Raw genomic sequence first — 25,483 nt, forward strand, 5'->3', positions numbered from 1 at the left:
TTATGGAACGTGCTGCCGGAATAAACGGACATGTCTTGCACAAGGACATACGGTCCATGTGGGCACATGTACATGTGCGCAGACCCAAAGTATATAATGGGTCTACGTGTGTAAATGTCTCCATTACGTGTGGAAACTGTCACCACACGTATCAGAGATACTGATGTGTGAAAGAGCCCTTATGTAGAGCAGAGAAAACAGGCTAGAGACAAGAAGGAAAGCACATGAAGGAGAAAGTACAGTAATGGAACTGTGATATTACATGAAAGCAAGTGCAGACAGAAGCATCATGGATATACACAGACCTTATATCCAGCATGTATAACAGGGAGGCACACTCTCAAAATAAAAAAATCTGAAACTTGGATTTGGTTGCAAAATTATGTATGCAGAACACATCCAAATAGATGGACAGGGTGACTCAGTGGTTAGCATTGCAGCCAGGGCTGTGGAGTTGGTAAACCAAACTTCCAACTCCACAATTTCCCTGACACCGCGAGTCACTACTGAGCATGTATGTAAAGTGCAGCACAGATTCATCTCAACTATAAGCCGAGATCCTTAGATCAGGAACAGAACAGACATTTATAGGAGATTTCAGAACTTTCCCAAATTCTCATAAAAACATTCATAGTAACATAGTTAGCAAGGCCGAATAAAGATATTTGTCCGTCCAGTTCAGCCTATAAACTGTGTTCCAAATTATTATGCAAAAAGAGTTTCGGAGTGATAAGGTTAGAATTTTTTTGTTTGTCATTTAAACTCATTGATGGTGATGTGTGTCAGGGCTCTTTATATCACTGAAAGCAATTGCAGATACCTGTGCAAATTAGTTTGGCAGGTGTGCCCAAATAAAGGCAAGACTACTTAAGAAGGCTGTTCCACATTATTAAGCAGCCTACATTTTTTGCCAAAATGGGAAAGAAAAAGGATGTGTCGGCTGCTGAGAAGCAACAAATTGTGGAGTATTTAGGTCAAGGCATGACTACAATCAACATTGCCAAGACACTTCATCGTGATCATCGTACAATCAAGAAGTATGTAGCTGATGCCCAGCACACACGTGTGCGTGCTGAAAAGGAAAAATTGAGGGCTCTTTCCAACAGGCAATTGCGTCAGGTTAAAAAAGCAGCTGCAAAAATGCCTTGTCATAGCAGCAGACAAGTTTTTGAAGCTGCTGGTGCCTCAAACGTCCCCCGAACAACAAGATGCAGGGTCCTTCAGAGGTTTGCAGCTGTGCGTAAGCCATCCTGTCGACCACCTCTATCCACTGCACACAAGCAGAAACGGCTCCAGTGGGTCAAACGATACATGAAGACTGACTTCCAAACTGTTTTGTTCACCGATGAGTGCCGTGCAAGGCTCGTTGGTCCAGATGGATGGAGTGGAGGATGGCTGGTTGATGGACACCCCATGAAAACACGGCTAATTCGCCAACAAGGAGGAGGTAGAGTAATGTTTTGGGCTGGAATCATGGGGAGAGAGATTGTCGGCCCCTTTAGGATCCCTGAAGGAGTAAAGATGAACTCCATAATCTATGTGGAGTTTCTAAAACAGCACTTCCTGCCATGGTTCAAGAGGAAGAACCGTGCTTTCCGCAGCAAGATCATGTTCATGCATGATAATGCACCGTCTCATGCTGCAAATAACACATCTGCATCTCTGGCTGCTATGGGCATAAAAGAGGACAAACTTATGGTGTGGCCACCATCTTCCCCTGACCTCATCCCCATTGAGAACCTCTGGAGCATCATCAAAAGGAGTGACTATGAAGGCGGGAGGCAGTTCACATCTAAGCAACAGCTCTGGGAGGGTATTCTGTCCACATGCAAAACAATTGAAGCACAAACTATCCAAAAACTGACAAATTCAATGGACGAGAGAGTTCAGAAGCTTCTTTCGAACAAGGGGTCCTATGTGCAAATGTAACATCACCTAGAATAAAGTTTTGACTTGTTTTATTTCATTTTGTAATAAGCTGATAATGCTTATAATTTCACAATTGACCATTTTTTTGTTCAAACTAAAAATAAAAAGGTTGAAAACTCTGCTGTGCATAATAATTTGGAACATGCATTTTGAGTGTTAACTATTTGTAAAAATATACTGTTTTCATAGGCAGTTTGTTCAAAAACATTGCAATTATACTAGAATAGTAGATGACTGGAAAATAACAATGACTGCAATTCATATAGGTAATTTAGAGAAAATATGAGGAAATATTTTTTGCATAATAATTTGGAACACAGTGTATTGCATCAGAATAAATCCCCAGATCTACGTCCTTGTAAAGAATCTAATAACTGTAAGATACAATATTGTTACGCTCCAGGAAGACATCCAGGCCTCTCTTGAACCCCTCGACTGAGTTCGCCATCACTACTTCCTCAGGCAAGGAATTCCAGATTCTCACTGCCCTAACAGTAAAGAATCCTATGTTGGTGGAGAAACCTTCTCTCCTCCAGACGCAGAGAATGCCCCCTTGTGACTGTCACATTCCTTGGTATAAACAGATCCTCGGAGAGATATTTGTATTGTCCCCTTATATACTTATACATATGCTTATTAGATCGCCCCCCAGTCGTCTTTTTTCTAGACTAAATAATCCTAATTTTGCTAATCTCTCTTGGTATTGTAGTTCCCCCATCCCCTTTATTAATTTTGTTTCGATCCTTTGTACTCGCTCTAGTTCCATTATATTCTTTCTGAGCACCGGTGCCCAAAATTGTAGACCGTACTCCATGTGCGGCCTAACCAGGGATTTGTACAGAAGCAGTATAATGCTCTTATCATGTGTATCTAGACCTCTTTTAATGCACCCCATGATCCTGTTTGCCTTGGCAGCCGCTGCCTGGCAATGGCTGCTCCATGTAAGTTTCTCATTAATAGGATCCCCAAATCCTTCTCCATGTCAGATTTACCCAGTGGTTTACCGTTCAGTGTGTAATGGTGATATTGATTCCTTCTTCCCATGTGTATAACCTTCCATTTATCATTGTTAAACCGCATCTGCCACCTTTCGGCCCAAGTTTCCAACTTATCCAGATCTATCTGTAGCAGATTGCTATTATTGACTGATTTACATAGTTTTGCATCATCTGCAAATATCGATATTTTACTGTGTAAACCTTCTACCAGATAGTTAATAAATATGTTGAAGAGAATAGGTCCCAACACCGACCCCTGCGGTACGCCACTGGTCACAGCGACCCAGTTAGAGAATATACCATTTATAACCACCCTCTGCTTTCTATCGCTAAGCCAGTTACTTACCCATTTACACACATTTTCCCCCATACCCAGCATTCTCATTTTGTGTACCAATCTCTTGTTGAACCGCATCTGCCACCTTTCAGCCCAAGTTTCCTACTTATCCAGATCCAAGTTTCATCACATACTGCATTGAACTACTGTACTCAATTTATTATATATTTTAGGAGTCGGAGTCGATCCATTTTATGCCGACTCTGATTCCGACTCCACCAAAATGAACACTATATAACACTGCTGCTATATAAGCAAGTAAAATAAATAGCAGGAATGTTTTTGTTAGATCAAGACTTTTCATTGATGATTTTGTTGTGCCATTTAGATCTACATTCATTACATATAATAATTGTGATAAATGTACTTTGTTGAGTTCTGAATTTAATCTGACATTGAATTTTATAAAAAGTCTTTTTATGTACAAAAAGAGCGGAAGGAGGTGCTACTTCGTAAATGTAGGTATGTGTCACAGTGTCTAAAGGGTATGTCACACTAAGCGATATCGCTAGCAATATCGCTATAACTTGTGACGTTATAGCGATATTGCTAGCGATATCGCTGTGTCTGATACTTACCTACGACCGGCTCCCCCGCTGGTTATCGCTGATCGCGCAAGAACGTCCTGGACCGTTTCTCGTCGTCAGCTTCCTGCGGCGCTTCCTGTGGAGAGACGAGCGACGAGCGTGGAGCCGGGCGGGAGGACGCAGGATCGCCTGGTGTGACAGGTAAGTAGCGACCCCCGTCCCCAGCGATGTCGCTGGTGAGATCAGCCTGTGTGGCAGCTCACTAGTGACCACTTAGCGATGTACCAGCGATCCTGACCGCGTCATATCGCTGGTCGGGATCGCTGGTACATCGCTAAGTGTGACAGTACCTTAAAGCTCTACAACAGAATCTGTAGTTGTCCAGTAACAAAGTCTATTTTTTTCATCTGATTTCTTAGTAATTGTTTTTCATTTTAATTCTGTGTAATTGATAGTTGAAAATAATGGACCATTCCTTAAAATGAAAACTTTCATTTCCAGACAAATGCTATCAAGTTGTTTTTTATCCCTGAAGAAGGTGATGATCCTGTAAATAAAGCAAAAAGATATTTTTCCCAATCCGGTAAGCACTAAATACTATGTGTGTACAATATTCTTATTTATGTAATGTTTACTGTATTTTTGTATCTGCTTACATTTCTACATCTAATACACCCTAGCCAAAGAAATTTGAATCAAGTATGGATACTTGGATTTCTCCTCTGGACCTGCAAGTGAACTTGCGCTAAAGTTCTAGTTCTCTTTCTCTCTGAAGAGACAATTTGCATATTACTTTTATAAAACTCAAAAACAGCCTCTTCTGGTCACAAAGGTATCACCACAAATAAGCAGTTCATTTAGAAGGGCACATATGTCAGTGCAGGCTCACCCGAACGGATTAGTTCTTTCTACTGGAGCAAACTTCATGCACAGAAGAGGTATGATCCCACCAGTCTCTATATCCCCTTCAGCAGCTTCCAGCTCCAAGCAGAAGTATTGAACTTTAGGCATAGTTCACACTGAACAGGCTGCAGCTTTCACACTGTTCTCTGTAGCTCCAACGCACAGACTGCTCATCCTTAATAGCTGACCCAAGCAGTCTTCATTTAGACTCCAACTATAGATCACATATTGGCTGGTCACTCACCAGCAGCACACACGACTCTGCTCAACATCCAGGAGACTCCTCACCTAGAATCATAGATAGAATCATAGAATGGTAGCATTGGAAGGGACCTCCTGGGCCATCTGCTCCAACCCCCTGCTCAAAGCAGGATTCACACTTCATCCCAGACAGATGTCTGTCCATCCTCTGGTGGACAGGCCCTGGTTCTTAGTCAAAACTAAGCAGGTTCATTTAATCAAGATCTGCAGTGATAGGGTTTAACTCTGCCCTACTGTGAAAACTGTAGAAAAGCACTGCAAAAACTGATTTTTATCATATTGCCACACAAAAAGTGGAATAAAATTGGATGAAAAAATTTGCATTTAAAGATTGATGGTGTTACTGGAAACATCATTTCATCCAACAAAATTTCTTCCTCTCATGGCTCTCTTAGTACGAAAATAAGAGTTATCGGTCTTAGAATATGTGAGTTTGTAAAAAAAAAAAAATTGATTTTAGTGGGTAAAAGTAGCAAAGCATAAAAACAAAATATATAACTGGCATCGCTGTAATTGTACTGAACAGAATAATAAAGATGTCTTATCACTTTTACTGTATAGTAAATGACGCTAAAAAAAATAAAAATGTAAATAATTTAGCAATTGTTTCCTTTTGTTTAATCTGCCTCTCAAAAAATTGGCATAGAAAGTGATCAAAAATTGCTACGCATCCCAAAATGGTACTAATAAAAGCTTCAACTTATCCAGAAAAAAACAGCCCTCTGTGCAGAAAATAAAAGGTAATAGCTCTCCAAATATTTAAAATGATTTTTTTTTGTTGTGTGAAAGTAGCAAAACAAAAAAAACCAATATAAATATGGAAACACTGTAATCATACCAATCCATAAAATAAATCTGCTCTTTCATTTATACTGCATGGTGAATGGTGTAAAAATATAGAAACAATTCTGGAACTGCTGTTTATTTGTTCTTTTGCCTCACAAAAATATGAATAAGGCTCAGATCACATTTATCACCTGTTCTATACTAAGCACTTAAAGGGATTGTCCTGGCTTTTCACATAATCTCAGTGCATATCTGGGCTGCAGAATGGTGACAATAAGTAATTTACCTTCTGTCACCAGTTTGCAGGGTTTTCTAGATATCAGTCTGTTGCTTCTGAGCAGAACGTCCAAGGGGGGGGGTTCTGGCATTGAAATGATCATTTCCTCCTACTCTACTACGATTTTCCCTCCTCACTATAGTTTCACTTTCCATAGATCACTGTTCAACATGTGTCTGGGGGAGGAGCAGCTGGGTGGTTCTGCTCTCTGCACTGAGGCTGCTAGAGGGGGGGAGGATTTGTTACTGTGTGAGGAGGGCTTGTTCATGTGGACGGGGAGGGCCTGTTGCTATGGAGGGTGGGGTTGTTGCTATAGAAGGCAAGTTTTTAGTAGAGTAGGAGGAAACTACCAGTTCTCATTTCAATGCCAGAACACACCCCCTCTTTGACATTCTGCTCAGAAGCAACAGACTGTTATCTAGAAAACCTTGCAAACTGGTGACAGAAGGTAAATTACTTATTGTCATCATTCTGCAGCCCAGATATGCACTGAGATTATGTGAAAAGCCGGACAACCCTTTTAAGTTTGTGTTTTCTTCTTAAAATCACGTTCTGCTGGTGGTCAATTTGTTTTCTTTTCTTAAAAATATACTTGATTTCAAGAGACCTGGGAATTACAAAATGCGTAATGTGTGTGTTAAGGGACGGGATGCCGAGGACTTGGGGCAGATGTGACTATACCTGTTGCTGGAGCACAAGAAACATTTCCATCCATTACATAGGTTCCTGTCTCAGTTTGCAGGGAAGCACGATGCACCACTTCTGAAAACAGAGCAATGCGAACAAGTGGTCTTTTGGATAGCAGATAATGCTTCCAGCAGGCTTGACAGCACCGCACATTCTTCCTCAGGGTGCAGTCCTAAACCTCCTAAAAGGCTAACGAAATTAATTAGCGTTTTAAATATGGTGCTGATATAAGGCAGACATGTGGGAAATGTTATTTATTAATGTTTTTGTGTGATATGACTATCTAGATTAAAGGGATAATCATTCAGTTTGAAAATTGCATTTTTTTTTTTTACATTTTTGTCAAGTGTAGGCATTCAACTCACTTAGATGCGACGGGAGACAACCAGGAGGCACGTTCCTTTAAAAGTTAATAGGGTTTATTGCTCCATAACCCATAAACCAGCACATAAGGAATAGCCTTTAGCTCAGGCAACAGCAAGTATAAGTGTCCATGATTTCAGGCTCAGTCCTGGAGCCTCAGCAGACACAGGAGGCTTATCCGCCCTCACATACAGCCAATATACATAGGCCTCCCCGGGTCAGCAGCCTCAGCACGTGGTCTTCAGGAAGGTAGCACACCTTCTTCCACCTAGGCCTGCTGGGACCTTCCACATGGCCCAATCAGATCCATGCGCTGTCTCTCATGTGACCTACTCTGGTTACCTTATGTGGTCCGTAGCCACGCCCCCGGGTCACATGGCTATGACCTCATCACAGGTCCTTCAAGCATTCATACACATATACTTTATTATGACACTCTTAAACACACCCCTGGGTGGGTTTGTAGGTAACTGGCCCGCCCATCTCCCTAGTTACCTGGAGACTTCGCCCTGACACATTAAAGCAGCACCTCAGCAGTATCACTGCTGATCAACACATAAGTCCCCATCTCAAAGCCACCCACTTTGAGATACATAACGGCCATTCAGTATTCTGCCATTCATCCTTTCTCCTGGGACATCCACACAGCGCCCCCTAGCGGACACAGTGGTTACTACACCACACAAGTTTCTGATATTTTTTCTAAATAACCACAAAACATATCAACCTAAATTTACCATTATCATAAATTATAATGTGCCACGAAAAAACATTCTCAAAATCAATGGGATTTGTTGAAGGGTTCTAGAGTTATCACCACATTAAGTGACATTGGTCAGAATTTAAAAAATTGGCCCAGTCACTAAGGGGTTTTAAAGAAAGTTTTGAGACAAACAACATGGCCATTTGCAACCTGTGCCATGCAAAGATCAGTAGGGGCCTGAATACTAAGAATCTAGCCACCACGAGCATGATCAGTGACATGTCATCTAAGCACCTGACTGGGCCGAACGCCTGGTTCCACGATTGGTGCCATCGGGTGACACCACTATCTCTTCCCCTGTCCAAAACAATGGTGCAAATGCCTCCTATCCTTGCACATTTTGATTTACCATCATTAGGGACTTCCAAATCCTTGTGCCAGCCTAGCATTCAGCTGTCTCTACCCCAGTTGTGCTGTAAGTGAGACCACCAGAGATGATCAGCTTTTGAACTCCGGTGAAATTTCTCATGGCAGCTCAGTGATACACTGCGGGAGCGATTACCTCCTGCTCTCAAGTCATCATGATCGTCGTGGGACATTATGGATTCTCTGTGGACAGATGAGGAATATTGTGGTTTATTATTGTCAGGAACACCGCACTGAACTTGCTCACTGAGCCAGTGCGCGTGTCCTGAGTAAAGCGAAAAGTGCTCAAAGATACCTGTGGAGCGGGCAGCAGCCGAGTAGATGCGTACTTCAGAGCCGCAGGACCTGAAGCACGTGACTGCTAGGGGCGTGGCCTAAACTCCACAGAGCTAGGAGCTGCAAGATAACTCCTAGCAGGGTAACTGCGAGACAAAGTTACCAGGGGGCATAGACAGGGAGAATAGTCAAGACGTAGCCAATGAGTCACACACCGAGATAGCTGCAAAGGTACAAGAGCGGCGAGCAGAGAGTAGTCAGGTCACAGGCAATGAGATAATAACGCAGTACAAAATCAACAGGCAAACTCACAACGGGAAACAGAACCGGGTCAGAACCATATAAACAAGCTATAGCAACAAACAGGCACACAGGGGTCAGCACACTAGGCCAAAGGCAAAAGTATAACTGGCAGGGATTGAAGCTTCCCAGGGGTTTAAGAAGCTCTCCCTTAACCAGAAAGAGGCCACAATCATTAACCCCAGGTGTGCAGGTCAAAACCTGCACCGAGCTCAAGACATTAACCCCAGGTGTGCAGCTCAAAAACCTGCACTGGGATCATGACAGTACACCCCTCTCAACGGGGGGCCGCAGGACCCCCAGGCTTCCCCGGGTACCTGGCATGGAAAGCCCGAACCAGGCAATCTGCATGTACAGAGAGAGCAGGGACCCTCTGGTCCATATCCCTTCCAGTGGACCAGGTACTGCAAAGAGCGGCGCACCCGCCGAGAGTCCACAATATGTCCGACCTCATACTTCAATTGACCCTTCACCAGCACTGGAGGAACAACAGACTCAGAGTTCTCTTTGACAGATCCTGCGGGTTTCAACAGAGATTTATGGAACACATTGGATATTTTTAAGGAGGCGGGGACACGCAACCTATATGCCACTGGGTTGACTATCTCCATAATCTCGTACGGACCAATGAACTTTGGTCCCAACTTAGCTGATGGTACCTTTAAGTTGATGTTACGTGTGGAGAGCCAAACCTTCTCTCCCACCTGAAACATGTCTCCCGAGGCTCTCTTTTTGTCAGCAAAATATTTGTATCTCCCCTGGGCCCGAGAGATATTATGCCGGACTTCAGCCCAGAGGTTTTTTAACCATTGAACGGACCCCTCTGCCCCTGGACAACCGGAATCCACCCGAGAAAACTCCCTAAAATGCGGATTAAACCCATAGTTAATCAGGAATGGGGACATGTTGGTGGACTGACTCACCCGGTTGTTAAAAGCGAATTCAGCCAACGGTAACGCATCACACCAATACTCCTGTCTGGCGGAGGTCAGACACCTGAGAATTTGTTCCAGGGATTGATTGGTGCGTTCTGTCTGACCATTACTCTCCTGGTGATATGCGGATGAGAAGGAGAGTGAGATGCCCAATTTCATACAGAACGCCCTCCAAAATTTGGCCACAAACTGCACACCTCTGTCAGACACAACATTCAGGGGTACCCCATGCAATCGGACCACATGCTGCACAAACAACCTTGACAATGTTTCTGCTGAGGGTAATGCTGCCAAGGGAATGAAATGGACCTGTTTAGAAAACATATCCACCACCACCCAAATCACGGTATTGCCCCTGGAAGGTGGAAGGCTGGTAATAAAATCCATGGAAAGATGAGTCCATGGCCTGTCAGGAACCGGTAAAGGTATGAGTTCCCCAGCCGGTTGGTTATGCGAGCTTTTGGAACGGGCACACATGCCACAAGCAGAAACAAATTCCTTTACCTCGGACCTTAATGAAGGCCACCAAAAACCCCTGGCTACTGCCTCTCTAGTGGCCGTGATACCTGGATGAGCACCAGCCTAGACTCATGAAACTCCTGCAGAAGTCTAGGCCGCAATGAATCTGGAACAAACAGTTTATCCCCTGGCGTGGTTGCCGGAGCTAGGGCCTGAACCCTTAGAATTTCTTGTTCCAACTCAGTTGAGACCCCCGCCACTACCACCCCTGGGGGAAGAATGGAGGACGGCGGCTCAGGGGGAGACACTGGATCAAAACTTCTGGACAGGGCATCCGCTTTAACATTTTTGGACCCCGGTCGAAAAGTAATGGAGAACTGAAATCGTGAAAAAAAAAAAAGTGACCAACGGGCTTGTCTAGGAGTAAGCCTCTTAGCAGATTCAAGGTATGCCAAATTTTTGTGATCCGTAACAACCGTGATAGGGTGAGCCGCCCCTTCCAAAAAGTGCCTCCATTCCTCAAACGCCAGCTTGACCGCAAGAAGTTCCCTATTGCCTACATCATAGTTTTTCTCAGCTGAAGAGAACTTTTTGTAGAAGAAGGCACAGGGTTTGAGATTGGTAAGGGTAGCCGGACCCTGGGACAGCACAGCCCCCACCCCCACTTCAGAAGCATCCACCTCCACAATGAATGGTTTGGACGGGTCAGGTTGTACCAACACCGGGGCAGACATGAAACATTTCTTAACCTTCCTCTAGTGTTAGGGTCGTGACCGACCCGTTTTAGGTTTTAAATGCATACAAATTCTACATACATTTGTTTATTGCATCAAGACTTTTTGACTTGTTCAGGAACTTATTTTTAAACAAAATACAATAAAATAAAACTATTTTACTAAATTGTAAAATGCTCTTATTAAAATTATAACATTTGTGTTGTTGGGGTCAATTTCGACCCAGGTCTCATATAAGAGTAAAAAAACAATAATAAGTCCCAAAACTGAACTCATAAACACAATATAAACCAACAGCCCACAGCCAGCTCTACCTCCAACAACTTGAGTTAGGGACATGTCCAGGCATGTATGGCCAAATCAGCTTAGAGTTGGTACTTTGCAGAGTATACATCTCCAGTTTACACATGCAACAATGAGGAGATTTGATGTAAGCCAAATTCTGGATTATATCTTAGATGATAATGAATCAGAGGACACACAGCAGCAAACGGATACAGATGAACAGGTTTCTGAGGAGGAAGATGATGTGGAGTATCAACCGGAAGACACAGACAGTTCTGATCAGTCGTCTGAGGAGGTCACTGGTGCTGAAGCTGCTCCCGCTGAAAGATTCAAATCCAAAAGTGGCAAGATCAGTTGGAGCTCAGTACCTCCAGATGTACATGGCAGGGCAGATGCTGCAAATGTCATAAAAATGACCCCTGGGATCACAAGGTTTGCTGTGACAAGAGTAAGTGACATCAAGACATATTTTGATCTGTTTATGCCATTGTCAATAAAAAAAGTCATTATTGCTATGACAAACCTTGAAGGAAAAAAGTCCACGGCAACATGTGGAATGACCTTCATGATGATGTCCTGGATGCCTACATTGGTGTTCTTCTTGCTGGAGTGTACAAATCCTGCAATGAGGCCACTGATAGTCTCTGGGACGCATCGACAGGCAGGAATATTTTCCGGGCAACAATGTCATTTCAAAAGTGTCAAATGATATCAAGAGTCCTCAGATTTGACGACAGAGACACCAGAACAAAATCTGACAAACTTGCTCCCATCAGGGATGTTTGGGAGAAATGGGTTCAGCTCCTTCCACTGATGTTCAACCCAGGGCCAGAGGTGACAGTAGACGAACGTTTTCTCCCTTTCCGCGGAAAATGCCCCTTCCGGCAATACATGCCAAGTAAGCCAGGCAAATACGGCATAAAAATCTGGGCAGCCTGTGATGCAAAAACTAGCTATGCATGGAATCTACAGATTTACACAGGCAAGTCTGCCAGCGGCATCCCTGAAAAAAAACAAGGAAAACGTGTAGTCCTCGATATGACTACTGGACTGCAGGGTCACAACATTACTTGTGACAATTTTTTTACCAGCTATGACCTTGGACAAGAACTTCTCAGGAGGAAAATCACCATGGTGGGCACAGTGAAAAAAAACAAACCTGAGCTGCCCGCTGAATTGTTGCAGATGAAGGACAGGGCTCCACTTTCCTCAAAGTTTGTTTTTACAGACACCACCACTGCTGTTTCATACTGCCCCAAAAAACGACGGAATGTGGTACTGATGTCCACACTTCACAAAGATGCAGCTGTGTCATCAGGAAGTGACATAAAGCCCAGAATCATCCTGGACTATAACAAAAACAAAGGAGGAGTGGACAACCTGGACAAGCTGACTGCCACCTACACTTGCCAGCGAATGACTAGGAGATGGCCAATGGTTGTATTTTACAACATCCTTGATGTGTCAGCATGCAATTCATTTGTGTTGTGGACCCACATTCACCAAGGATGGAATTCAAAGAAAAAAAACAAGCGGAGGATGTTTCTTGAGGAACTAGGAAGATACCTTGTCAAGGCGCACATTGACCAAAGGGAACGAGTGCCCCGAGACCCAGCCGCTGCAGCCTTGGTCCGACAACTCCAGAGCTCAACAAGTGCTTCGTCCACACCCACAGCAACACAAAGAGCATCATCACCAGCATCCTCCTCAACCAGGCCTGCCTCAACATCAACCACAACAGCCACAACCCCAGTGAGACCACCAGATTCTAAAAGAAAGAGGTGTCAGGTCTGCCCTAGCAATAAGGACAGAAAGACAAACACATCGTGCTTCGCCTGCAAAAAATACCTCTGCAAAGAACACACAAAAAGTGTCACTTTTTGCTACACATGCATCTAAATACTAATGCATCTAAAAACTAGTACTTGATTTCTGTTGATTTGATTTGCTTGATTGATTGTTTGTTTGTTTGACCTAGAAAAGCTACTTTTTATTATTCTTGCTATTAATGTTAATATAATTTTCATCTTTTATTTGTATTAAAGTTCTATAAAAAAAAAATCTGTTTTTTGCCTTTTTCATAAAGTAGTTAGATATGGGTCAAAATTGACCCGTAACACCATAGATGTTACTAGAGTTAATAATATAAAATATATATGTATATTTTTTTACATTTAAGAAATGTGTTCTAAAACCCTTCAGTAATAGTCAGGTAATATAACAAACTTTTTTTAAGTTTATATTATTCTCTTGAGGTTCATTTGACAATATTTTTATATTGAAAATGTAGGGTATGCTCTCAAATGAAAGGCCCAGGGGGCCACAACAAAAATATTAAAATCAATCCTTCCATGGATGAGAAACCCTAACAAGGTAACTAAGAGGTAAGAAACAAATTGGATCATAAATAACTTTTTAGGGTATCCTAGGGGTGATTTAAGACACGGGTCAAAACCGAACCGTTAACATAAGAAAGAGTAACAGAAAGCTAACACTAGAGGAAGGTTAATCGCTGAGAAGGATTCCTTAGTGAGTACAGACCAATTTTTTACATCAGCGCCCTTCTGGGTAAGATCCGTGAGTGGTTTAACCACTTGTGAGAAACCTTTAATGAACCTCCGGTAATAGTTTGCAAATCCTAAGAAGCGCTGGAGCCCCTTGAGATCTCGAGGCTGAACCCAGTCAGCGATCGCCAGCACCTTCTTAGGATCCATACGAAACCCCTCACAGGACACAATCAACCCCAAAAAAGACCGCTCCTGTACAAAAAACGAACATTTTTCCAATTTAGCGAACAATTGGTTCTCCCTGAGTCTCTGGAGAACTGTCTTTAGATGTTGCAAGTGAGTTTGACTGTCCGGGGAATACACCAAAATGTCATCCAAATAAATAATAACAAAACGGCCTATCAGATCAGAAAACACAACATTGATGAAATTTTGGAAAATAGCAGGTACATTGGTTAACCCAAACGGCATTACCAGGTTCTCAAAGAGTCCTTCTGATGTGAGGAATGCAGTTTTCCACGCGTCCCCTTCCCGAACCCTTATCAGATTGTAGGCCCCCGCAGATCTAACTTGGAGAACCATTGGGCCCCAGCTAACTGGTTACATAAGTCTGGGATGAGGGGAAGCGGGTAAGAGTTCCTAACCGTTATCTTGTTCAGTTCCCGAAAGTCGAGGCACGGCGGCAAACCACCATCTTTTTTCTTCACAAAGAAGAACCCTGCTGCCACAGGTGACACAGAAGGCCTGATATGCCCTTTGCGGAGACTCTCAGCTATGTACTCCTTCATGACTTGGCGCTCAGGCCCAGACAAATTGAACAATCGAGCCTTAGGTAACTTGGCTCCAGGTACTAAATCAATGGCACAATCGTAGGGTCTATGTGGTGGCAGTGCCTCAGCCTCACTTTCGGAAAAAACATCTTTGAAATCCTTCAGGTACTCCGGAATACCTTCCAGACCGACAGACGACACAGACACAGATTTAACAGTGTTAACAAGATGTCCCAGGTTACCACATTTATTATTGCATCCCCATTGAGTGATTTCCCCTGTAACCCAATCAATGGTAGGATTATGGCGTTGAAGCCAAGGCATCCCCAGTACCAGTCCTGCAGGCAAGTTATCTAGCACAAGACAACTTAGTTTTTCCACATGAGTGGAACCCACTTTTAAAGAAAAAAGTTCAGACTTGCAACAGATACCGTCTTGGGTAAGAGGCGACGAGTCAGTTGCCACAAGTTTAACAGGATCGTGAAGCCTGACTGTCCCTATCTTATTAAGAGTCATAACCTTGGTATCAATCAGGTTCACAGCAGAACCGCAGTCAATAAAAGCAGTAGTCTGAACAGGACCATAACCAAGTTCCAGTTCCACCTGCAGCACCATTTTTGCACATGAGGAAAATTGTACCTGAAGGTCTGGGTAGCCTCCTCGACTACTACCCAGACCTAGTCATTTCCCGCCATCTTGGAGGATAACGGACAGGAGGGGCAGTCCTTCCAATGTCCAGATTTCCCACAATAGAAGCACAACTGCTTTTCCCGGCTGCGTCTTCTTTCCTTTCCCTCACAGGTGACAGCACTCACCTCCATAGCCATAGGAAGAGTCTGGGTCTTATCTCCACTGAAGAATAATGGTGTTTCCCGTTGCATAATGCCTCTAGCCCGCAGCCTGCGATCCATGCGAACCGCTTGGATCATGGCATCCTCCAGGGAGTCAGGCGGAGGATGAAGTGCCAAAGCATTCTTCAGACGTTCACACAGGCCTCTGTGGAACAGCCCCCGAAGGGCGGCATCACTCCAGGAAATCTCGGCTGCCCAACGTCTGAATTCAGTACAGAACCATTCGGCCGAGTGCTCCCCCTGACAGACACTCATCACCTTGTCCTCAGCCAACCGCACTCTATCAGGCTCATCATAAATAAGCCCTAAGGCTTCAAAAAATGCATCCATAGACATTCTCTCAGGGGCAGAAGAGGAAAGCGAAAATTCCCAGGCTTGTGGGGACCCCCTAAGCAGGGACACCACCACCCCCACCCTCTGTTTCTCATCCCCAGAGGAGCGGGGTCTCAAAGAGAAAAAGAGCTTACAGCCCTCCTTAAATGCCCTGAAATCATCCTTGTTACCAGAAAATGTATCTGGCAATTTAACCGGGGATTCGGGTGGGACTAAAATGACCTCTCTATTCCCCACCTGCTGGAAGCCTGCGGAAAGCACCGCCTGAACTGAGTCCTCCACCTGCCATTGGGACTGGGCCAGAGCTTGGTGTTCCAAACTAAGCTTCTGCAGCGACTGAGTCAAGCATTTCACCTGCTCAGATAAAGTACACATTGGGTCCATGGTGCAGAAGTGAGGAGAGAAAAAAAAAATTGTAGGCCAGTTATAATGCCAGGAACACCGCACTGAACTTGCTCACTGAGCCAGTGCGCGTGTCCTGAGTAAAGCGAACAGTGCTCAAAGATACCTGTGGAGCGGGTAGCAGCCGAGTAGATGCGTACTTCAGAGCCGCAGGACCTGAAGCACGTGACTGCTAGGGGCGTGGCCTAAACTCCACAGAGCTAGGAGCTGCAAGATAACTCCTAGCAGGGTAACTGCGAGACAAAGTTACCAGGGGGCATGGACAGGGAGAATAGTCAAGACGTAGCCAATGAATCACACACCGAAATAGCTGCAAAGGTACAAGAGGGGCGAGCAGAGAGTAGTCAGGTCACAGGCAATGAGTCATACACAGAGATAATAACGCAGTAAAAAATCAACAGGCAAACTCACAACGGGAAACAGAACCGGGTCAGAACCATATAAACAAGCTATAGCAACAAACAGGCACACAGGGGTCAGCACACTAGGCCAAAGGCAAAAGTATAACTGGCAGGGATTGAAGTTCCCCAGGGGTTTAAGAAGCTCTCCCAGAACTAGAAAGAGGCCACAATCATTAACCCCAGGTGTGCAGGTCAAAACCTGCACCGAGCTCCAGACATTAACCCCAGGTGTGCAGCTCAAAAACCTGCACTGAGATCATGACAATTATTTTATTTTTATTGCAGGAGACGTATAGACACCTCTCCTTTACTAACCTGTGAGCTTGATGTCACCTGACAATACAAAGGTGACATCAACCCCACAAATATGAACCCCACTTGCCACTGCTACAGGGCAAGTAGGAAGAGTGAGGCTAAGCTCCAGATTTGGCGCATCTTGTAGATACGCCTTTTCTAGGGTGGCTGAGAGCTGATGTTTTTAGTCTTAGAGGGGGCCAATATCCATGGCCCCTTCCTAGACAATTAATATCAGCCGGCAGCTGTCTGCCTAGCCTTTGCTGGTTAGATTCTATATGAGGATCGTATGTCAATTTTTTTTCTGGGGTCCCCCTGTAAACTAGCCAGTAAAGGTTAAGCAAACAACTGTGAGCTGCTATTAATAGCCTGGGAGCCTTTATGGCTATTGGCTACTTCCCAGAATATTAACATCAGCCCTTAGCCATTGGCTTTCCCTCTGCTGGTTATGAAAATTATGTTGGAGCCCACGCCATTTTTTTTCATTATTTTTCTTTAAAATTAACAGTTGCTGTTTGGTTACAGCCTATGTACGTTTGTTCTGTTAACGCTCCTCCATAGGCTTGTGACAATGTGTGTGTTTCTGTTTGTGTGTGTGTTTGTGTTTACTTATCGGATTAGTAATGAGAGTGTCGGGTTGACACCTTTTCATTACTAAGACTAGAGCTTGGGGTCAATGACAGGTGCTTATACCAAGCCCTAATCTATTACCTTGATGCCACTGCAGCAGAATGAAAAAGGTGGTGTTGAACCAAGAAATTACATTACAAAACTTTTTTTTTAAAATATCTTTATTTAGCTCAAAAAAGCCTTAATTGCTATACAAAATCACATACAAAAATGGTTTTCCTGCCAAGAAATTAAAGAAACCTTGCAGAAATTTCTGCAAGCAAATACTCAACATGCACACATAGCCTAACACTTTTTATCAATACCTATAAATCCAACATGCTCTTTCAGCTCAATTGAGACTGATGGATCTTAGCATATATCATCCCCTAATAGATACTATTGCCGTATTTTTTGGACTATAAGACGCAGACGCCGCCTGGCTTTCACGAAATGCCAGCAGAGCCCCACCGCTCCACAGAGGAGCACCATTGCCGCTGCCCGACAGAGGAGGACCACCGCCGCCGTCCCACAGAGGAGAACCACCGCCGCACCAGCCTGGGAAGGGAGACTGCATCGCCCTGCAGCATAGGACCGGGACCGCCGCCACAGTATTTGTAAGTATTTTCCGACGCACCCTGATATTGCCCCAAAATTTTGGGGAAAGAATTGCATCTTACAGTCCAAAAAATATGGTACTTCTAAAGGTCCTACAAAGTGTTTAATTTCTACCATATAGAAATGCCTATTGTCACTCTAGCTCAGTACTGTGGTGTAATGTATTTCCTGCTTCTGAGTGCTACAAAGAAAGAAGAGCAGAAAGAAGAGCAGGAAAAAAAAAAACTAATATTCATAGTTTGACTTGAGAGTGTAGATTTCTTAATATTTATCATTATTTATTCTTCTTATTTCAGAGGATATTAAAGGTACCCTTCAACTAATGCCAGCATATAAAGTCCGTGAAAGGATGCTACTGCGGGCACTGAATAGATATGGGATGAGTGATGAGGGATGTGTACGAGGATGGCTCAGTATTCCACATTCCATGCGCATCTTCTACATCCATGCTTATTGCAGTAAGGTCTGGAATGAAGCTACATCTTATAGAATAGCAACCTATGGCTCAAAAGTTGTAGAAGGGGACCTGGTGCTTCATGAGCAGGATGCAAATGAAATCACTTTATTGAGTGACAGAGTAAGTTCGTTTTGGATCATTGTATAAGTATACAATTAACAGATTTATTTATACTGTCCAAGCCTTAACTAATTATTGATTTTATACAGGTTCATATTGTTACAACTGCAGAGGAAGAGCAAGAAGTATATTCTATACATCAAGTAAGTATATTGAATTTAGGAGTCATCCTGGAGTTCATTACTCCAAATGGCACAATACTTGGGAGTTGAATAAGCTAATAGGTTTTCTTTCACATGTTGAAGAAAACGTGTAACCCCTAAACACTTAATTCTGCATATCAGTTAAATTGAATGATTACTCAACATATTTAAATAAGTTATACAGGGCTACATCTATGTGGCTGGATTCTAAAAGAATCATTGCCAATATAGTCCTTGGGTCTGGTGTGTGCATTGCACTATAGAAGGAGCTAATATGGACAACAGTGATGCTGTTTCTGTAAGTCATGATTTTCTTTTGCCATGTTTCAGACCTATCATTTTTTTCTAGGTGGTCCTTCCGATGCCAGGACACAGCATCAGATATCCTACTAACCAGGTTGGACAGTGGTACAAAGACGATCTTGCCAGTGTTGGCCTTCAGTCTTGTAATTTTCGAGTTGGGACATTACAGTTGAACATTCCTGGCTGTTACAGGCATATAATAAAATATCCACAGAACTTTATTTATGAACCTATTGTACAAATTAATGAGCAAAATCAGGAGAAAGATTCTGAACAAACAAAATCCCAGAAAGCAAGACTAAAATTGTCCTTTACCTTAGATTCTTCCTGTTACGCTACTATTTGTCTCCGAGAGATGATGAAGTGCAACTTCTAATTCTCATTATTTTACTATAATTGGATGGTAAATAAACAAGTTTATCAAATCTTTTTATGCTGTGCCTATAGATTTTTTCGGAAATGAGGTTTCTTACGATTACATGCATTATTAACCAAGTGCAAAGTTTAGGCTAGAATTATTGTGATTCTTTCAATACTAAAATGGGTCAACTTATAATAATAACACTGTGATTTATAGGGCTTGTCTGGAACTTTTCTATTGATGGACTTTCCTTAGGATGGGTCATGAATACTCCCACCGATCATCTGAACCCTCTGCAGGTGGCAGCCGGTTGTGCCCAGTTGTGGAGCGGAATAGTGCAGCTTAGTCAACTGTATAGTGGCTGCAAATCCACCTCTATTTGAATATGTGCGCTTCTTTAAGAAAATATCCTTTTAGGAATCAAGCATATAAGAAAGTCATGTGGAAATCTGTACTGGATTCCAAGGGGTAACATTTCTCTCTCCGGAGAGTGACATGTCAAGCATGCCGAGATGAGGAGACTTTTAAGCCGTAATGCTCCTCTGGGAAATATGCAAATTGTCTCTTCAAAGAGGAAGAGGACTAGAAATCTAGTGCCACCTATAGGAAGTAGCAATCCTAAAAGTCAATAGTCGACCCTTTAACGAGCCTTGTCACATGACTTAGGAATGATAAAAGCAAAAAACAGAATCTCAATTTGCAGACACTGGGTTTCAGGGTACTGCCTGTCACTCTCCGCACGGAGAAACGTTACCCCTTGGATCCCGGTCAGACACCACGAGGGGCAGTATTTGGCTTTTATCCTAAGTCATGTGACAAGGCTTGTTAAAGGGTCGACATTGACTTTTAGGATTTCTACTGCCTATAGATGGCACTAGAGCTCTAGTCATCTTCCTCTCTGAAGAGACAATTAGAAATTTGTGCAGTCACAGGCTGACATTGATGAAGGGAGGTCCAGTATTTGTAGTTACACCAAGGTCAGGATGAACACCAAAGAGAACCACCAACCATTACATTAAAGTACTTAATTGGCACCATTCAGTTTCACATTGGATGTGAGTGGTGCCAAGGATGTTAAGACCGCAGACATCTGACTAGGATCTGCAGTTATCATGTGCAGATCCTCTTCTAATTAAAAGGACACAAGTGTTTTGGTCGTTGTTTAGGATCATAACTGTTAGGAACGGCGGAACGCACTAAATAAATAAATAATAAAGTGCTTTCGCCGCTCGGGGTCCACCATGCAGTAGGTGTTAAAACCGCTGCTAAATAATGGCAGACGCGCTATATGGCGGTATAATGCGCGCGGGTTCAACGTCACCCGATGAGCGCGGAGCGGACTCTGTTAAACTCACAGAGGCGCTGTAACAAAAACATATAAGTATACACTGAGCCAGTTAGACTTCACCGGACTCAGTGAAATTGCACGCACGGTAACTGGTCACAGGACACTGTTCTAAGACAGGGGACGGTGTCCGTCTAGACCTACCGTGCGTGCGGCGTCGCTGCTGCGGACGCCGGTAAGTGCTGCTAACTGCAGCGCTGCTGTAACTACTGCCGTTGTACGACAGTGCCGTGAGGCATCACACTATCGGACGCTAGTGTAGCGGTGCGGTATGCGCTGTGGCGTATGGCTTGCCACTGACGGGCGCTGACTATAACTCTAATTCCCTATCCACATGCGTAATATCAGAGGGAAGGGGTTTTATAATGAGTCAGTCACCAGAATCATACACTTGTCACCATTCACACATAGCAAGCGGCCATGCAAACCTTTTATAGTCATGCGAGACCTTCCAGATCTCTGAGATGGACCAATGAGATCAGGAGAAGGACCTGAGCACGTGACTCCCGATCTCCAATGGGAGATCGTCTCGTGAGCATGCACAGTAGAGCGGCGGAGGGACTTAGCCTCTGGAGCGATTTGCTGCTGGGCAGTCTGCATTGCTATTGCTGACCCAAAGGTGGCAGCAACAGCCAGACCCATAGAGCAGGTCTGGGCAGAGTGTCTGTGAGGCTGGGATTGCTGAGCAATCTCCTCTGCGGTCGATAAATAATGGGAGACCGCAGAGCGTGAGGCTCTGGATTCCTGCTGTGTAGCCACAGGAATCCGACGCCTAACAATAACCTCATCAGCGCTCCTCTCCTCCAATGTGGAAGTGAGCAGTGCTGGATAAATACTTTAAGTTTAATTTTTTTTTTCTTTTTCAGGATTATGACTTTCTCTTGCATCAGTTCTGCTCTGTGTGCACTCTTCTAAAAAAATTTTCATCTGTGGTTAATTTATTACTATTATTGGACATAAAACATTAAAAAGTTTGGATACACTTTGAGATTCATTTTCCATTCTGCCAATAATCAGAAACTTTATTGATCTATCTAAACAGGCTCTCAATCAACTGATGCAGAAGCAAAATGTTCATTTGTCGGGCAAAATAATTTTTCAGCTTACCTAAAGGTAAACTGCATGAACACTTATGTAGAGGATGTAGCCCCTATAAAAATCATATACTGTTTACCTTAAAAAGGGTCCCACTAGACAGGTGCTGGCCAGTAGATTGCATACTTGACCGCTCTGGGAGGATTCACAAGTCTGCAGTCACACAGAGTAACTGCTGACTTGTCATTCTATACTGGATAACCCCTTTAATAATTGCTGAAAAATCTACTTTTTAATATGCAAATGAGGGAGCTTCGGTGCACCCTTGGCGTGGACTATGCCTTGGATCACCCTTATGTCCTTATATTTGCATATGAAGCCAGTTCCTTGTCTTGATTGACAGTTAGTAAAAACGTCAGCTTGCGATACGAATTGACATTGGATGAGCACAGCAGCGCAGGTGTGCATAATGTGACTGTGGGCGCGTACTGATGCTGGATTCCTGCATGCCTGCAGTGGACACCTGATGTCCTGGAAGAGAAGCAAGCAAATTGCCTCAGTGAGGAGGAGATGGCCTTGTGATATGCACCTTCTGTCTGCTCATTCAACACCCCTCATTGTTATTAAAGCTGTTCAAAGGGCAGACAAAAACCAGGTGTGGGAACAAGCCTGCAGCCATATTGTGTGCACACTTAGTTCACGCTGCTGCGCTTGTCCAGGGTCCGTGTGCAAGCAGTCTTGCAAGCTGATTTTAGACAGCACTAAATTTTACCAATAGAGTGCTGTCAATAAGAACAAAACTAATATACAAATAGAGGGGGGGTGCGCCAAATCAAAGGTGCATAGCACCGATGCACCCTCATTTGCATATTAAATAAAATATTTTTCTGCAAATATAAATGAAGCACTCCAGTAATCCCCCCACACAAACCAGTGTAAACGTTAGTGTAGTGTAAGGTCTGTGTGATAATATACTCTCTTCTGCCGCACACCCCGACATGGTACCCTTAAAAATAACATTGTCATTATAATGTTACAGAATAAAAATAACCATTATATGCTATGCCTTAAATACAGTGCCTTGCGAAAGTATTCGGCCCCCTGGAACTTTTCAACCTTTTCCCACATATCATGCTTCAAACATAAAGATACCAAATGTAAATTTTTGGTGAAGAATCAACAACAAGTGGGACACAATTGTGAAGTTGAACGAAATTTATTGGTTATTTTAAATTTTTGTGGAAATTCAAAAACTGAAAAGTGGGGCGTGCAATATTATTCAGCCCCTTTGCTTTCAGTGCAGCAAACTCACTCCAGAAGTTCATTGTGGATCTCTGAATGATCCAATGTTGTCCTAAATGACTAATGATGATAAATATAATCCACCTGTGTGTAATCAAGTCTCCGTATAAATGCACCTGCTCTGTGATAGTCTCAGGGCTCTGTTTGAAGCACAGAGAGCATCATGAAGACCAAGGAACCCAATAGGCAGGTTCGTGATACTATTGTGGAGAAGTTTAAAGCCAGATTTGGTTACAAAATGATTTCCAAAACTTTAAACATCCCAAGGAGCACTGTGCAAGCAATCATATTGAAATGGAAGGAGTATCATACCACAGCAAATCTACCAAGACCCGGCTGTCCCTCTAAACTTTCATCTCAAACAGGGAGAAGACTGGTCAGAGATGCAGCCAAGAGGCCCATGATCACTCTGGATGAACTGCAGAGATCTACAGCTGAGGTGGGACAGACTGTCTATAGGACAACAATCAGTCGTACACTGTACAAATCTGGCCTTTATGGAAGAGTGGCAAGAGGAAAGCCTTTTCTCAAAGATATCCATAAAATGTGTCGTTTAAAGTTTGCAACAAGCCACCTGGGAGATACACCAAACATGTGGAAGAAGGTGCTCTGGTCAGATGAAAACAAAATCGAACTTTTTGGCAACAATGCCAAACGATATGTTTGGCGTAAAGGCAACACAGCTCATCACCCTGAACACACCATCCCCACTGTCAAACATGGTGGTGGCAGCATCATGGTTTGGGCCTGCTTTTCTTCAGCAGGGACAGGGAAGATGGTTAAAGTTGATGGGAGGATGGATGGAGCCAAATATAGGACCATTCTTGAAGAAAACCTGTTGGAGTCTGCAAGAGACCTCAGACTGGGACGGAGATTTGTCTTCCAACAAGACAATGATCCCAAACATAAAGCAAAATCTACAATGGAATGGTTCACAAATAAACGTATCCAGGTGTTAGAATGGCCAAGTCAAAGCCCAGACCTGAATCTAATCGAGAATCTGTGGAAAGAGCTGAAAACTGCTGTTCACAAACGATCTCCATCAAACCTCACTCAGCTCAAGCTGTTTGCCAAGGAAGAATGGGCAAGAATTTCAGTCTCTCAATGTACAAAACTGATAGAGACATACCCCAAGCGACTTGCAGCTGTAATCGCTAATCGTATTAAGTTAAAGGGGCCGAATAATATTGCACGCCCCACTTTTCAGTTTTTGAATTTACACAAAAATGTAAAATAACCAATAAATTTCATTCAACTTAACAATTGGGTCCCACTTGTTGTTGATTCTTCATCAAAAATTTTACATTTGGTATCTTTGTTTGAAGCTTGATATGTGGGAAAAGGTTGAAAAGTTCCAGGGGGCTGAATACTTTTGCAAAGCCCTCTAACCCCCATACCATGTCCCTAAAAAAAAAAATGCTTCTCACTGGGCTCCCCTGAAAAAGAAAAATATTAATCCACACTGCCTCTCTTACAGCACATGGCCTCCACGCTATCCTCTCCTATAACATATTCCCATTACACCATTCCACATTATATACTATGACCACCACATTGTCCGTTCTTGTGTACTATGACCGTCACACTGCCCCGTTATAGCTAAAACATCTCACTGTCTTCTCTTATAAATTATACCCAGCCAACACACCATCCTCAATTATGAACTATAATCTCCACACTGTTCCCACACCATGCTGCCCCGTCTTTAATGTCTTACTCATGTTGTCCCCACTCCATACTTAGCCCTCCAAGCTGCCCTTCTCCATACTGTGCCCTCACACTGCCCCTCTCTATACTGAACCCAGCTATGATGCGGTTTCTCCATACTGAGTTCTCCATGCTGTCCCTTTTCCATAATGAGCTGTCTCCTCTGCATACTGAGACCCTTCACACTGCCCCACTTTTCATACTAAGCCCCCTATGTTGCCTCTCTCCATATTGCCCCCCATGTTGCTCTCTCCATACTGAGCCTCTCACATTTTCTCCCCACCATACTGAATTTTACACTGTTCTCCATCCATTATGTCCTTGCACTAGTCAATCACTCTGTAAACCTCCCTATCCTCCAGTCTACAGTAATAGCCCCAATTAAACCCCAGTCTACAGTTAAAGCCCCTCTAAATACCAGTCTATAGTAATAGACCCCCTAACCTCTAATCTGCAGTGATAGCCCCCTTATCCACCATTCTACAGTAATAGACCCACTAAACCCCAGTCTATAGCAATAGTCCTCCCTAATCTCCAGTCTAAAGTAATAGTCACCACTAACCACCAGTCTACAATAATAGCCCCGCTAACCCCTAGTCTACATTAATAACTCCCCCAAATCTTCAGTTCTATGAATGCTTATCTGCTCTAGTGTCTGTCTTTCTCCTAGCTCCTGTCCTCCTATCTCCGATGTCTGTCCTCTGCGGCACCCTGCTGTGACGTCTGCATCGTGTTGAGA

General features: G+C 43.5%; 1 protein-coding gene across 2 annotated transcripts in view; it reads left to right on the forward strand.

Moving 5' to 3' along the window:
• The window catches only part of PUS7L (pseudouridine synthase 7 like), a 37,222-nt gene extending 17,799 nt beyond the window's left edge, over positions 1–19,423 (forward strand). For both annotated transcript variants that reach the window (XM_073573237.1, XM_073573238.1), the window contains 4 exons: positions 4,293–4,374; positions 18,268–18,548; positions 18,638–18,691; positions 19,041–19,423. In XM_073573237.1, coding sequence (XP_073429338.1) covers positions 4,293–4,374; positions 18,268–18,548; positions 18,638–18,691; positions 19,041–19,370 — 747 coding nt within the window. In that variant the 3' untranslated portion in view covers positions 19,371–19,423. The remainder of the gene's footprint in view (positions 1–4,292; positions 4,375–18,267; positions 18,549–18,637; positions 18,692–19,040) is intronic.
• The last annotated feature ends 6,060 nt before the right edge of the window (positions 19,424–25,483 follow it).

This window comes from Dendrobates tinctorius, unplaced genomic scaffold (genome assembly GCF_039654945.1).
Source record: "Dendrobates tinctorius isolate UK_male_01 unplaced genomic scaffold, ASM3965494v1 ptg000035l, whole genome shotgun sequence".
In the NCBI taxonomy this organism is placed as follows: domain Eukaryota; kingdom Metazoa; phylum Chordata; class Amphibia; order Anura; family Dendrobatidae; genus Dendrobates; species Dendrobates tinctorius.